The sequence below is a fragment of the Musca vetustissima genome, unplaced genomic scaffold (genome assembly GCF_032173495.1).
Source record: "Musca vetustissima isolate MV318-11 ecotype Yass unplaced genomic scaffold, APGP_CSIRO_Mvet_v1 utg19218, whole genome shotgun sequence".
Classification (NCBI taxonomy): Eukaryota; Metazoa; Arthropoda; class Insecta; order Diptera; family Muscidae; genus Musca; species Musca vetustissima.
Window position 1 is genome coordinate 107,025 of NW_026874573.1, and position 14,772 is coordinate 121,796.

General features: G+C 32.5%; 1 protein-coding gene across 1 annotated transcript in view; it reads left to right on the plus strand.

Moving 5' to 3' along the window:
• Window positions 1-1,544: 1,544 nt before the first annotated feature.
• The window catches only part of LOC133334593 (chloride channel protein 2), a 48,999-nt gene continuing 35,771 nt past the window's right edge, over window positions 1,545-14,772 (plus strand). The window contains exon 1 of the mRNA XM_061542911.1: window positions 1,545-1,877. Coding sequence (XP_061398895.1) covers window positions 1,545-1,877 — 333 coding nt within the window. The remainder of the gene's footprint in view (window positions 1,878-14,772) is intronic.

Below are 14,772 nucleotides of genomic sequence, written 5' to 3' on the forward strand. Positions count from 1 at the left end.
CATCTATAGAAAAAAGCCAGTCCTCAGACCGGTGGTCTGATGAATTTTCATCTATAGAAAAAAGCCAGTCCTCAGACCGGTGGTCTGATGAATGTTTTTCTATAGAAAAAAGCCAGTCCACAGACCTATGGTCTGATGAATTTTCATCTATAGAAAAAAGCCAGTCCTCAGACCGGTGGTCTGATGATTTTTCATCTATAGAAAAAAGCCAGTCCTCAGACCGGTGGTCTGATGAATGTTTTTCTATAGAAAAAAGCCAGTCCACAGACCTGTGGTCTGATGAATTTATCAGACCTGTGGTCTGATGCATTTTTTCTATAGAAAAAAGCCAGTCCTCAGACCTGTGGTCTGATGCATTTTTTTCTATAGAAAAAAGCCAGTCCTCAGACCTGGGGTCTGATGAATTTTTTTCTATAGAAAAAAGCCAGTCCTCAGACGAATTTTTTGGGTCGTAGAATTTTTTCTTTGGAAATAAATTTTAGAATTTTCATTCCACCCTAATCTACATGAGCCCCACAAGAAAAGTGTTAATATTTTACTGCTATATCATTATCACCCTCTAATTGACTATTGAAAATCAGTTTATTAGCTTTTATGTTTTACCACAATTATTATACCTAACCCTTACGTCGCCAGTATCATCCCGCCGCCATCACCACCACCATATCCAATTCCATAGTGGATATGGATGATGCTGAGGAATTTTTTTCTTTGAGTTTAAACTCAAATTGAATTGTAGCGGAATTGAGGCAGCAAAATTTCTTACAGGAAAGGGCGGCAGGGTGGGGGGGGAGGTCATATTCGAAGTGACGACCAAACACAATTAAGCTTGATTTAGTTATACAAATTTTTATAAGTAGAGAAGCCTCAGTTGAGTCGGAAACGTTGAGCGGATTAAAAGATTCCCAAGAAATAAGAAAATTTATTTTTTCTTAGAAAAAAACTATAAAAAAAGAAAAGAAATTTGAAAATTTTGTGAAGATTTTTGTTCGTTTAATAAAATAGCCATTATTTGAAATAAAAATTGGTGTTGTTGTTGTTGTGAATTTAATCGACACCATTAGGTGACGCAAAAATTTTGTCAATTAAAAACGGAACGCGTAACGAAATTTTTAACCTCTCCCCATGATCAACGAAAATTAATGTGACGACCATTTTGAGAGCATTCATCGGCCGAACAGTTCGTTTAATAGCTGTCAAAATTCTAAATTGACATCATTTTTATTCATCAAACCCAACAAAAAGAGGAAAAAAACGTCGATCGATTTCATTGATGAAAATGTTCGCAACAAATGTTTGCCGTGATCTTTAATTATTTCGTGGCTCGGCAAAACAAAAACAACAACCACAAAAAAAGGAGGTCGAACGCAAAATAATTCCATTCCGAAATAAATAAAAAACGAAAGAAAAAATTATTAACTACAAAACAAACAAAAATTGTCATTTATATCAACTAACTGGGAGCCCCGCTCCACTTTCCCTCGATCGCCAAAACGAAAATCGAAAATTAATTAACCGTTCACACCGCCACCGTTACCGCCGCCATGGTCTATTTTCGCGACAAAGAACGCAATCGAGAACGCGATCGCGATCAAAATAATGGCGCCGTTGTCGAACGCATCATTCATGACGAGGAGTTCGGTGAGGAAAACGTGGAATTGGTCGATTCGGAATGGGCCGATTTTGAGAAATTCATACGTGAATTGCGCCAGCGTCGTTCCAGTACCATTTCAATGGAGGAAGAGCTAAGACATGCCCAACGACCGACACGTGTTAAATCGCAGGCATTTTATCCTTGCCCACCGCCAGCTGAACACAGTCGTGACTCGGATTCATCTTCGGACGATGATGATCCCTTTGGATATATCGATACCCTAGTAAGCTATCCAGTTTTTTTTATTTTTCTTTGCATGCTTTAATATCTTAAGAAAAAATAGAAGGATATTGTAAACTACAAAAACAACAAAAAATAATTTGGTGACATATTTTTTTCCAACAAAAAAGAAGCTTCAGTCATGTGGCTGTGGAATTTTTTTCTATACAAAATTCTCAGATTCTCATCGTCAAATCTCAGACCTGGGGTCTGATGAATTTTTTTTTCTATAAGAAATAGGCAGTCCTCAGACCTGGGGTCTGATGAATTTGTTTTTCTATAAGAAATAGGCAGTCCTCAGACCCCAGGTCTGATGAAGTTATTTTCTATTGAAAAAAAATGTTCCTCAGGCACAGGGGTCTATAGAAAAAATCGTCAAACCTCAGATGAATTTTTTTCTATAAGAAAAGCCAGCACTCAGACCTGAGGTCTGATGATTTTTTTCTATAGAAAAAAGTTTGTCCTTAGACCTGTGGGCCTATTCTGTAACTTTTTAACAACATTCGACATTGCTTATTTTACAACAATTTCATTTGTTTGTTTTGTTGTTTTTACAGAATAGGCCTACTGAGGTCTGATGAATTTTTTCTATAGAAAATCGGCAGTCCCCAGACCTGGGGTCTGATGAATTTTTTTCTATAGAAAAAAAGAAGTCCTCAGACCTGGGGTCTGATGAATTTTTTTCTATAGAAAAAAGCAGTCCCCAGACCTGGGGCAGTCCCCAGACCGGCGTCTGACGAACTTTTTTCTATAGAAAAAAGGCAGTCCCCACACCGGTGGTCTGACGAAATTTTTTTCTATAGAAAAAAAGGCAGTCCCCAGACCGGTGGTCTGATAAATTTTTTTCTATAGAAAAAAGACAGTCCCCAGACCTGTGGTCTGATGATTTTTTTTCTATAGAAAAAATGCAGTCCCCAGACCTGGGGTCTGATGAATTTTTTCTATAGAAAAGGGGCAGTCCTCTGACTTAAGGTCTGAAGAAGTTTTTTCTATTGGAAAAAAACTGTCCCCACGTCTGCGGTCTGGTAATTGTTTTCCATAAAAAAACAGTAGACCTTGGTTCTTCTTTTTTTCTATAGAAAAAATCACCAGACCAGAATCATATACAAAAAACTTCATCAGTTTTAGGACTGCCTTTTTCTATAGAAAAAAACTCGTCATACCCCATGACTGAGATCTGCCTATTTTCTATACAAAAAAATCATCAGACCCCTGGTCTAAGAAGTGCTGTTTTCTATAGAAAAAAATTATTCAGATACTAAAGAAAACCAGTAAGGAAAGTAGTAAAGTCGGACGGGACCGACTATATGATACCCTTCACCACTATGGGTATATTAAACAGGACTATAACATAAAATTGGATTTATCTAAATGTGAATCTACCGAGATCTATCACAAAGTATGTCAATCGACTTCAAACAAATATCAATAGGTCATCCGTTGGGCTATGTCTGCACTTCTAGAAAACGCAACTACGTAATTCTATGCCCAATTTTGTATATTGGGCAAAATTTGATGTCAATCTGACTAACATGAGGAGTTTGATGCCCAATTTACTTGAAATCGGGCGAAAATATATATAGAAGCTCTATCCAAATATTGAGCGATTTGAAACAAACTTGTCACAGGTTAGGTTATACTAATTTCAGAACGTTTTGTTCCTATTGGTTCCTTAGTACGTCAATTACTTAAAATCAATCTATAATAAAAGGGAGCTATATCTAAATATGGACCGATTTTCACGAAACTTGGCAGACATCATTCTAGGCTCAATTAAGTACGTTATGCCAAATTTCGTGCAAATCGAAGGATATATAGGGACTTTGGTGCACAATTTACATGAAATCGGACGAAACTATATATGGGAGCTATATCTAAATCTGGACCGATTTTCACGAAACTTGGCAGACATCATTCTAGACCTAAATGATTAGGCTGTACCAAATTTCGTACAAATCAAAAGATATATAGGGACCGTTTACATTAAATCGGGTAAATATATATATGGGAGCTATATCTAAATCTGAACCGATTTTTCCCAATTTCAATAGGGTTCGTCCTTGGGCCGAATAAGTGACCTATGCCAAATTTCATTCAATTCGGATCATAAATGCGACCTGTACTTTGTTTACAATTTAATATGGACAGACAGACGGACGGACATGCATAAATCGACTTAGAAAGTGATTCTATGCATATTCTCAAAAGGAACCATGTGTCCATCTCGTTTCCTTTTGCCTGTTACAAACATATGCACAAAGACATAATACCCTGTACCACAGTGTGGTGAAGGGTATAAAAATCCTCTGTCCTGGTTACTGCTAGGCATTTTTCTGTAGAAAAAAAACCTCAGTCATGAAGCTGGCTGAGGCTGAGGAATTTTTTATAGAAAAAGAATCCTCGGTCCTGAGGCTGAGGAATGTTTTTCTATAGAAAAAGAATCCTCAGTCCTGATGCTGAGGAATGTTTTTCTATAGAAAAAGAATCCTCAGTCCTGAGGCTGAGGATTTTTTTCTTTTTCTATAGAAAAAGAATCCTCAGTCCTGAGGATGAGGCTGAGGATTTTTTTTCTTTTTCTATAGAAAAAGAATCCTCAGTCCTGAGGCTGAGGATTTTTTTCTTTTTCTATAGAAAAAGAATCCTCAGTCCTGAGGCTGAGGATTTTTTTTTCTTTTTCTATAGAAAAAGAATCCTCAGTCCTGAGGCTGAGGATTTTTTTCTATAGAAAAAGAATCCTGAGGCTGAGGATTTTTTTCTATAGAAAAAGAATCCTCAGTCCTGAGGCTGAGGATTCTTGTTCTTGAGTCTCAGTCCTGAGGATGAGGAATTTTTTCTATAGAAATATTTATTTCCTCTAATATTATCATTGATTTGTGCACCTGAAAGTAAATTAAAAATGTATATTAGGGTAGTGACGTCAAGGAATAAATTATTCTATACAAAATTTCACTATAAATTTCAGAATAAACTATATCGCTAAACACAATATATACCACGATTATGAGAATAGGAATTTAGGTATACTAACAACAAATGTATTTATATGCTTCTTTATGATAATTTTTGGTCGTTCTCCACTTGAAGCAATATCTGTCATGAAAGTTAATTATAGGAGTCTGATGTCAAAGGGAAATATGTTCTTAATCAAATTTCAGTAGGGGTCTCTGAAAGACAGATTTCTGTAATCGAAATATTTGTCATTGAAACTTAGAACTTAGAAACTAGAACTTAGGCATATTTTTTTTTTTTTATTTCATAGCGGGAGAAGAATGCTGAGATTTTTAATGCATTCCGAGCCCTCTAATTTCAATATTTTTTTCTATGTACTGTCATCGACCCCACTTACTATTACCCACCACGTGCCCTGGCGTTTGTTTCTTTGGATAACACTTGTCTTTACTTTTTTTCATATTTGTTTTTCTTTTGAAAAATAAAAAATAGTTTATTCTATGGTAATATTCTTAGAAACCCCGGGAGAAGGGGGTCTTGTTACAAATCAGGTGGAGGGGTTTATAATCATATCATCCATAAATAAATTTTGTTTATATTTCAATTAACGATATAATTTTTTTACTACAGCTATTCAGATTCCATGCTGGTTTGTGGGTAAATGATAACCGGCGTTTGTCTCTGGTTCACCCCCCCCCCCCCTGTTTTCTCTCCTTTCACTCATCTCATTCGAAGTGATCTCCCTAGCCGTTTATAATCTAAGTAGATTTTTTTTCATTTGGACTAAATTCACTTAAGAAAAATGAATTCAATTTAAATATTTTGTTGTGCTGTGGCTAGGAGTATTATCTGGGAGATGTTTAGGGGTTCAATGGCAGGGTTGCCAATATGATTATACCATTCACCACACTGTAGTGCAGGGTATTATGTCTTTGTGCAAGAATCTCTATCTGAGTCGATTTATGCATGTCAGTCTGTCCATTTTAAATTGTAAACAAAGTACAGGTCGCAGTTTTGATTCGAATTGGATGAAATTTGGAACAGCTCATTTATTTGGCCCACGGACGAACCCTATTGAAATTGGGGAAATCGGGAATGGGAGCTATATCTGTTCAAATACAGATATAGCTCCCATATATATTTTTGTCCGATTTTATGTAAATGGTGTACCAAAGTCCCTATATAACTTTCGATTTGAACGAAATTTGGCATAGCGTACTGAATTTAGCCTAGAATGATGTGTGTTGAATTTCGTGAAAATCTGTTCATATATAGGAATGGATCCCATAAAAATTTTCGTCAGATTTTATGTAAATGGTGCCCAAAGTCCCTATATATGCTTCGATTTGCACGAAATTAAATCTAGAATGATGAGTAGTGAGTTTCGGGAAAATCGGTTCAGATTTCAAAATAGCTCCCATATATATATTCGTCCGATTTTATGTAAATGGTGCACCAAAGTCCCTATATATCTTTCGATTTGCACGAAATTTGGCAAAGCGTTCTGAATTGAGTCTAGAATGATGAGTGGTGAGTTTCGGGAAAATCGGTTCAGATTTCGATATAACTCCCATACCAAAGTCCCTATATATTCTTCGATTTGCACGAAATTTGGCATAGCTTACTGACATGAGTCTGGAATGATGTGTGTTAAGTTTCGGAATAATCGGTTGAGGTTTCGATATAAGTACCACATATATATTCGTCCGATGTTACATAAATGGTGCACCTTCTAATATTTTTCCGATTAACACGAATTTTTGCAAAACGTATCAAATTGAGACTTGAATAATGTTATTGGGTTTTGTTGAAATTGATGTAGATGCTGCCAAAGCGGTCGAATAGCGTGTATCAATTTTGCTATAAATCGTTGTTCATAGATTTGTCCCATGTCGATAAATCGACTCCAAATCTGCCTGAATGAAATTAAATTTATCATAGGTTGCAGAAAGACATGATTATGTTCCTTCAAGGGAACATCGACATGCAAGTGTAAGGATACATGTGTACACTATACCCAAAGTGGTGAAGGGTATCATATAGTCCGCCCAGTCCGGCTTTACTGCTTTCCTTACTGGTTTTTCTATATATAACTATTTCACGTTTTTTAAAACTACTGAATCTGCCTATTTGAATACCGTTCAATATCCAATTTGAATATCACGTTTTAAAACCGACCAAATTCATAGCTTTCATAATACCCAAAAAAGTTTTTAAAAACCTGTCCAATTTTCTGCTAAGCAAAATTCGACCAATATTTTTGGTTGACCAAAATTCAACCACAATACCTCAAACTTTTATAAAAACCTGACAAATTTCCTGTCACGCAAAATACGCCCAAAATTTTTCTTGGCCAAAATTCAATACTTTTATTCACTTGAAAAATATGAACTGTAATCCGACCATGTTTGGAGTTCTTCTATTGACCAAAATCCGACCAATTAGTTTCTCTTGTAAAAAATCTAAATTCCTCCTCCAGCAACTAATACTCAAATGACATTGCTAGTGAGAGGGGGTGGGGGAGACATACCTCCACATCACTGAGCAATATTCTTTCATTGTTGTCCGATTAGAATAACAATCACAACAAAACAGAGGCATGCGAATAGTCTTTGGAATTATTAATACAAAATACTTTTAAACATGGCAATTTTAACACTTTTGCTTGCCCACAACAACGACAACAACCATGTGCAAATTGTTAATGTTAATAACAACAACAACAAGAACAAAAACAACAAACAATACATGGTAATGGGCTTTGGTAGCAGCCACTTGACCATTATAATCCGATTATAATATCGGAAAAAATATATATACCAAGCTTTTGGTTTTTTGATGTCTAACCGAGAATGCCTACGGGATTTCAACACGCCATCATCGACCGATTACGAAGTGGAGAGATGGATAGAAGGGCGCACAATTTTCTTGTTGTTTTTCCTTTTGGTGCTAATAAACAAAAAACGGAAAAATTATTTATTTTTCTTTTCGTTTGTTTTTTTTCTCCTCACTTTTGTTTTTCCTAATTATCATTGTTTATGTTATGTGCATGTTTGGTTTTTGTAGTTTCTTTGTTAATACCAAACCAACAAATCATATGAAGGTAAAGGGCATAATTATGAAGAACGCCAAGTGATAATTGAAAGATAACAGGCCAGGTTCGGCTAGAAACAAAGTGGTCATGATAACAGTGCGGATGGATTTTAAAGGGACAGTTAATAAAGAAACAAATTTCAGACCTTGGTCAATAGAGATACAAATTTATGAGATGCTTTATTAAGGTCCTAAAAATAGGCATAGATTTTTCAAAAAAATTTTGGGTATTTTCAAAGGCTTGGATTTTTTAAAAATATTTTTAAAGGGTCTTTCCAAAGGCTTGGATTTTTTAAAAACTATTTTTTAAGGGTCCTTCCAAAGGCGTGGATTTTTTAAAAATATTTTTTAAGGGTCCTTCCAAAGGCGTGGATTTTTTAAAAAATATTTTTTAGGGTCCTTCCAAAGGCGTGGATTTTTTAAAAATATTTTTAAGGGTCCTTCCAAAGGCGTGGATTTTTTAAAAATATTTTTAAGGGTCCTTCCAAAGGCGTGGATTTTTTAAAAATATTTTTAAGGGTCCTTCCAAAGGCGTGGATTTTTTAAAAATATTTTTTAAGGGTCCTTCCAAAGGCGTGGATTCTTTAAAAATATTTTTAAGGGTCCTTCCAAAGGCGTGGATTTTTTAAAAATATTTTTTAAGGGTCCTACACAAGGCGTGGATTTTTTAAAAATATTTTTTAAGGGTCCTACACAAGGCGTGGATTTTTTAAAAATATTTTTTAAGGGTCCTTCCAAAGGCGTGGATTTTTAAAAAATATTTTTTAAGGGTCCTTCCAAAGGCGTGGATTTTTTAAAAATATTTTTAAGGGTCCTTACAAAGGCGTGGATTTTTTAAAAATTTGTTTTTAGGGTCCTTCCAAAGGCGTGGATTTTTTAAAAATATTTTTTAATGGTCTTTCCAAAGGCGTGGATTTTTTAAAAATATATCGTCACCATTGCCGTGGATTTTTTCATACTCCCAATAAACACGATACAGGCAACAGTTATGGACCAATCTTCACGAAATTTTGCCAAAAACAATAGGGGTCTTCATTGGCCAGAACAAGACTACATTCTGGCCAATGAAGACCCCTATTGTTTTTGGTAAAGATCTGGGATGAAATGGACCAAAAACTTTATTTTTGTCGGTTTTTCTGGTCGCTCCAGAGACCGAATGCATGTAGAAGGCGATCGGGCCAAAGAATAAGCATGCCTTTTTTGATAAAGATCGGTCAATATTTAGCGGGTCAAATTGACCCTAACTTTTGTGTGAAAAATGACAAAATTTGCATTCTATAGCGTATATATTTACCACTGAAGGACATAGACCCGAGTAGTTGATAGTATAGCCAAGAGGAGTGGTTGACCTTTAAATTGATACCAATTATATTGTCGTAGGTCTTCGGATGTGGGAGTTACATTTAAATATTTACAGGTGCTTACGTATTCATATATTATTTAGTAACCTATTTCCACACTGGAGTGCGGAAATATAGAGCTGATCGCTTTGAAATGTTCCATGAGGTTCCAGTTATGGTCAAGAACAACGCCTAAAATGTTAGGTTATGATCAGATAATATTTTGGGAGGAAGTGGACGAAAACTTAATTATTTGTACTTTTCGAGTCGAAATCCGAACATCACAACACAACCCACGGTGAAGAGAATCTGGACAAGTAATTAGAGGTGCTGTACTGATTATTATTGGTAACAGTTGCTGACCTCTAGCCAGTCAAAAGTGTGCAAATATTGCGAAATATTTCCCAATCTCAGAATATAGAACCACAGAAAGTTAGATTTTCATGGAAGTTGTGTAGGGTATAGTATGGTCGGTGCCGTCCGACTATACTGCTCCGCTCACTGGTTTACAAATATTTTATTAAGGTTGCTACATAGGCGTGGATTTTTTAAAAGAACGAACCCTATTGAAATTAGGAAAAATCGGTTCAGATTCAGATATAGCTCCCATATATATTTTCGTCCGATTTAATTTAAATGGTGCACCAAAGACCCTATATATGCTTCGATTTGCACGAAATTTTGCACAGCGTACTGAATTGAGTCTAAAATTATGTGTGCTAAGTTTCGTGAAAATCGGTTCAGATTTAGATATAGCTCCCATATGTAGTTTCGCCCGATTTTAGGTAAATGGTACACCCAAGTCCCCAAATATCTTTCGATTTGCACGAAATTTGTCATAGCGTACTGAATTAAGCCTAGAATGATGTGTGCTAAGTTTCGTGCAGATCCGTTAAGATTTAGATATATCTCCCATCTATACTTTCGTCCGATTTAAGATAAATGGTGCACCAAAGTCCCTATGTATATTTCGATTTGTGCGAAATTTGGCATAGTGTACTGAATTAAGCCTAGAATGATGTGTGCTAAGTTTCGGGAAAGTCGGTTCAGTTTTAGATATGGCTCCCATATATAGTTTCATCCGATTTTAGATAAATGGTGCACGAATTTCCCTATATATTCTTCGATTTGCACGAAATTTAGCAGAGCGTACTAAATTAAGTCTTGAGTGATGTGTGTTATGTTTCGTGATAATCGGTTCAGATTTAGATATAGCTCCCATCTATATTTTCGTCCGATTTTAGGTAAATGGGGCACCAAAGACCCTATATATTCTTCAATTTGCACGAAATTTGGCACAATGTACTGAATTTGGCCTAGAATGATGTCTGCTAAGTTTCGAGAAAATCGGTTCAGATTTAGATAGAGCTCATATATATATTTTCTTCGATTTATGGTAAATAGTGCACCAAAGTCCCTAAATATCTTTCGATTTGCACGAAATTTGGCGCAGCGTACTGAATTAAGCCTAGAATGATGTGTCCTGAGTTTCGTAAAAATCGGTTTAGATTTAGCTATAGCTCCCATATATAGTTCCGCCCGATTTAAGGTAAATGGTGCACCAACCTGAGTGAAATTTATCATAGGTTGCAGAAAGACATGAGTATGTTCCTCTCGAGGGGACATCGACATGCAAGTGTAAGGATACATGTGTACACTATACCCAAAGTGGTGAAGGGTATCATATAGTCGGCCCAGTCCGACTTTACTACATTCCTTACTGGTTTTTATATAAAAATAGAAAAATCATCTAAAAAGCTGGGGTCTGCAAATGGAATGACGATTTTTTTGGCAAAGAAAGAATTGAACAATTTCTTTCTTTCCCTCCTTTGGCACCCTATGAGCAATACTTCTGTATTTACCCACTAATATTTAGATTTTATAGTTTAGCGTATAAAAAAAGAAAGTAAATAAACTTTTTTTTCAATATTTGTTTTAATGCAATTGTTTTAAATTTTTGAAAGAATCTAAAAATATATATAATTTTTATGTTTTGAGTATTGACTGAACATAAAATGTTCGGAAACAATGAATACAGTTTTAGTTTGGTTAATAACTTTCGTTGGCAATGGCGAATTTGAAAGTTTCTCGAAGCGATTTAGAGGTAATCGAATAAAAAATATATATTTTTTTTTCAAAATAGTCAGGCTTGATCGCAGTTTGTTGTTTCTATAAAAAATATAATTAATAATAATTTTCTATGGCTGTTAAATATCTGGGATTCTTGAAAATCTATATTTCCAGATATTATTTTTCTGGGTTCTTGGGACCCCAAAAAAAAAATCATAATGGGTTCCATTATTGAATTGTTGCACGCTGTAACATATTAAGTATTGAAATGCTGTTTCTATATATTTCAAGATCACCTAAAGTGTGCGATTGTTTGTATGAAATATTTTTTGCCTAAGGTCTGGGTAAGAAGGGCAAGTACACCGAAATATAAACAAAATAAAAATTACGCGCAAAATATTCAAAAAAAAACAACATTTCTTGCACATGATTTGTATTTGTTGTCTGATGGCTAGTTTGTCTGTCCACACTACAATTTGTTCTTGGTCTGGCTGGGTTGATGGTGCAAATTCTTCAAATGCAGACTGGCTGGCTGACCGACCCTCTACCCTGCCGAGATAAACAGAAGAAGACTAAGAAAGAAAAAAACTTAATGTTTTCTTATTTTTGTGTTTTTCATTTTTTTCTTAAATAATAATATTATATTATTTATATTCCACATTGAACAAAAACACATACATACGCACACACTCACATAGTAAAACATAACAGCAAAAAAAGTGGAGGAAAATAAGGCAACGAAATGTTGAAACAATCTTTTTTTTTCGCCACATGAAGGTAGGAAAAGCTTTGCCAATGTTTTCAGTTTTCAAAAAGTTTTCGCAAATATTAGACAAAAAAATATGTAGAAGAACCCATTCGCAATAAAACAATTTCACAAACTAGGCCCATAACGGCGGAGGGCCGGAGTGAAAAAAAATATTAAAAATTGAAGAAAATTCTAAAAATTGTGAAATGTGAAGAAAGCTACAATGTGCAGTCACAACAAGGATAATTAATAAAAAATGTGTTTTTTATTTTAATAATAAAATAATAAAAAAGATAATTTAAATAAATTTTTGTGTAAGGAAGAAAATGTGTCATAAATGTTTATGTAATAACATGACAACGTAAATCAATAATTTAGGTAAAATATTGAATGCTAATTGTGTGATTGAAATCCAATACAAAATTAAATTAAAAAAAAAAATAACACAACATTATAAAATGTATACTTTTAAAAACAAAATTGAAATATAATTAAAAAAGTCAGAAATCGATAAGAATGCAATTTAAATAAAGAAAAAACCCAGACCATTTAAAAAAAAAATATTTAACAAGTATTAAAAAAATGAACAAAGCAAATTTAAATAAGCAGAAGTTAAAATATTAAAAATTAAATCGGCATAAACCAAGTTCAAACAAAAGGCTAAAAATAATGCAATAAAATTAAATATATAAATAAATAATACAAAATATACAATAATAAATAAATAAAATTAAAACCTACACATTTTATTATTAAAAAAAATAATAGTAATAATAATTTAAAATAATCAACACTTAGGACCTTATAAAATAGACAGATAATATATTTAATTTTAAGTAACATATTTAATAAATAAAAAACTTAAATTTAAAAAATGATAAAAAATTGTTCACAAAAATAAAAAAGAAATTGAATAATATTAAAAAATATTTGTATTTAAATAATTAAAGAATGTTAATTATAAATTTAAAAATTTATATAAAATAAAAAAAACAAATTTTAAAAAAGTACACAAATTTACTCCAATAAAAATTACATCTTATGAAAAATATCCATGAATTAATTAAATTATTGAAAAATACAAATAAATATTAAATATTAATGTTTTTACAAAAAAAAAAAAAAACTTACATTCTGCTTTACAATATATTTGAATATGATAGTGTTTTATATTGACCCATATAATGAATAAAAATAGCTTGAATTTTTTAAAATGAGTGTAAATAAAAATATAAGAACTATACAGAAAAAATATTAAAAAGAAACCAATTTTCAACTAATCATGATTAAAAAATATTAAAAAATAATATGAAAATAATAATTATAGATGTAATAAAAAATGCAATAAAAATAATTTAAATAATAAGAACAGAAAAATAAAAAAAATATATCTTATTAAATAAAATATAATAATCTATATTAAAAAAAATAAATTTATAAATTACAAATATAAAAATCAATAAGTATTAAAAATAAAAATAAATGCACAGAAATTTTGATAACAGATTTCAAAATAAAAATGAAATTATAATATTTATTTTAAAACTATTTCTCCTACAGAAATGAAAGAAATATATAAATAATATAAAAAACGTTGGTACATATTCAAAATACACATTTAAATTTCTTAAATTTTACAAAACTAATCAATATATTTGATTTTGAAAATAAATAAATATAGAAGAAAATTGGAAAATTAATTTATTACAAATAACAAAAATAATAGTAAATTCTAATTTAATAAATATAATAAAATCAAAATGAAGCATTATAACTAAAAAAAGATATTAAATAAATGATGGTGAAATTAAAACAAACAAAAAAAAAAACAAATATTGTTAAAAATTGAAAAAAAAAATTAGAATAGAGAAAAATAGAACTAAACAAAATATTATATATCCACAACGTTAATTAAATTAAAATTATTTCACGTCCCTGTACAATACACAATACAATAACGTCAATAACGCTTAAGAAACAGGAAAAAGAAGAAGAAAAAACAAATAAGGAAAAAATTTGCCAAGTGCAAACAAAAGGCAACTGCTAAACACAACAAAATAATGGATTAAATGAAAAATATATACAAAAAAATATAATAAAATATGTTTTATTAAAATGGTCTCAGAAAAGAAATGTTTAAACAGAGCTAAACGAGTAAAAATGTGTATTTCTAAATGGTGCACATAGTTTCAAATAATTATTAAATATAAAATATCAATTGATAAAATTTGAGTAGTGGTCTTAGTATATATCGCCTGATACCTGATATACAGATTTGTGGATTCTTTATGCAAAATTAGGTTTCTATTATAATTATTTAATTATCTCCGTTTTAAAATGTTTCCCAAACCAATGAATGGAATTTCCGATATTGCGTAGATAGCTTACAATGTTTCTTTTTAATATACTACTAGTACCTTGTGAACGATCGCAATATTTTAAATTTTGCACATGCATTCTCAAAGGATTTTTGATATTTCAAGTGGAATTTATCGGTACATGTTTGGGTATAGCCACCATTTTTGCTTATCCGCATTTTGGGGGGTTAAAAAATGTATTCGATGTAGGTCCATCCATACTCCGCATATTAAAGACATTGTTAAGGTTTTAGCCGCATTTTCCCATTGAAGTACCTGCAATTGACATTTCAGATTACTAATGAAAAAAACGTATTCCCATTTTTTTCAGTGTTGGTCCAT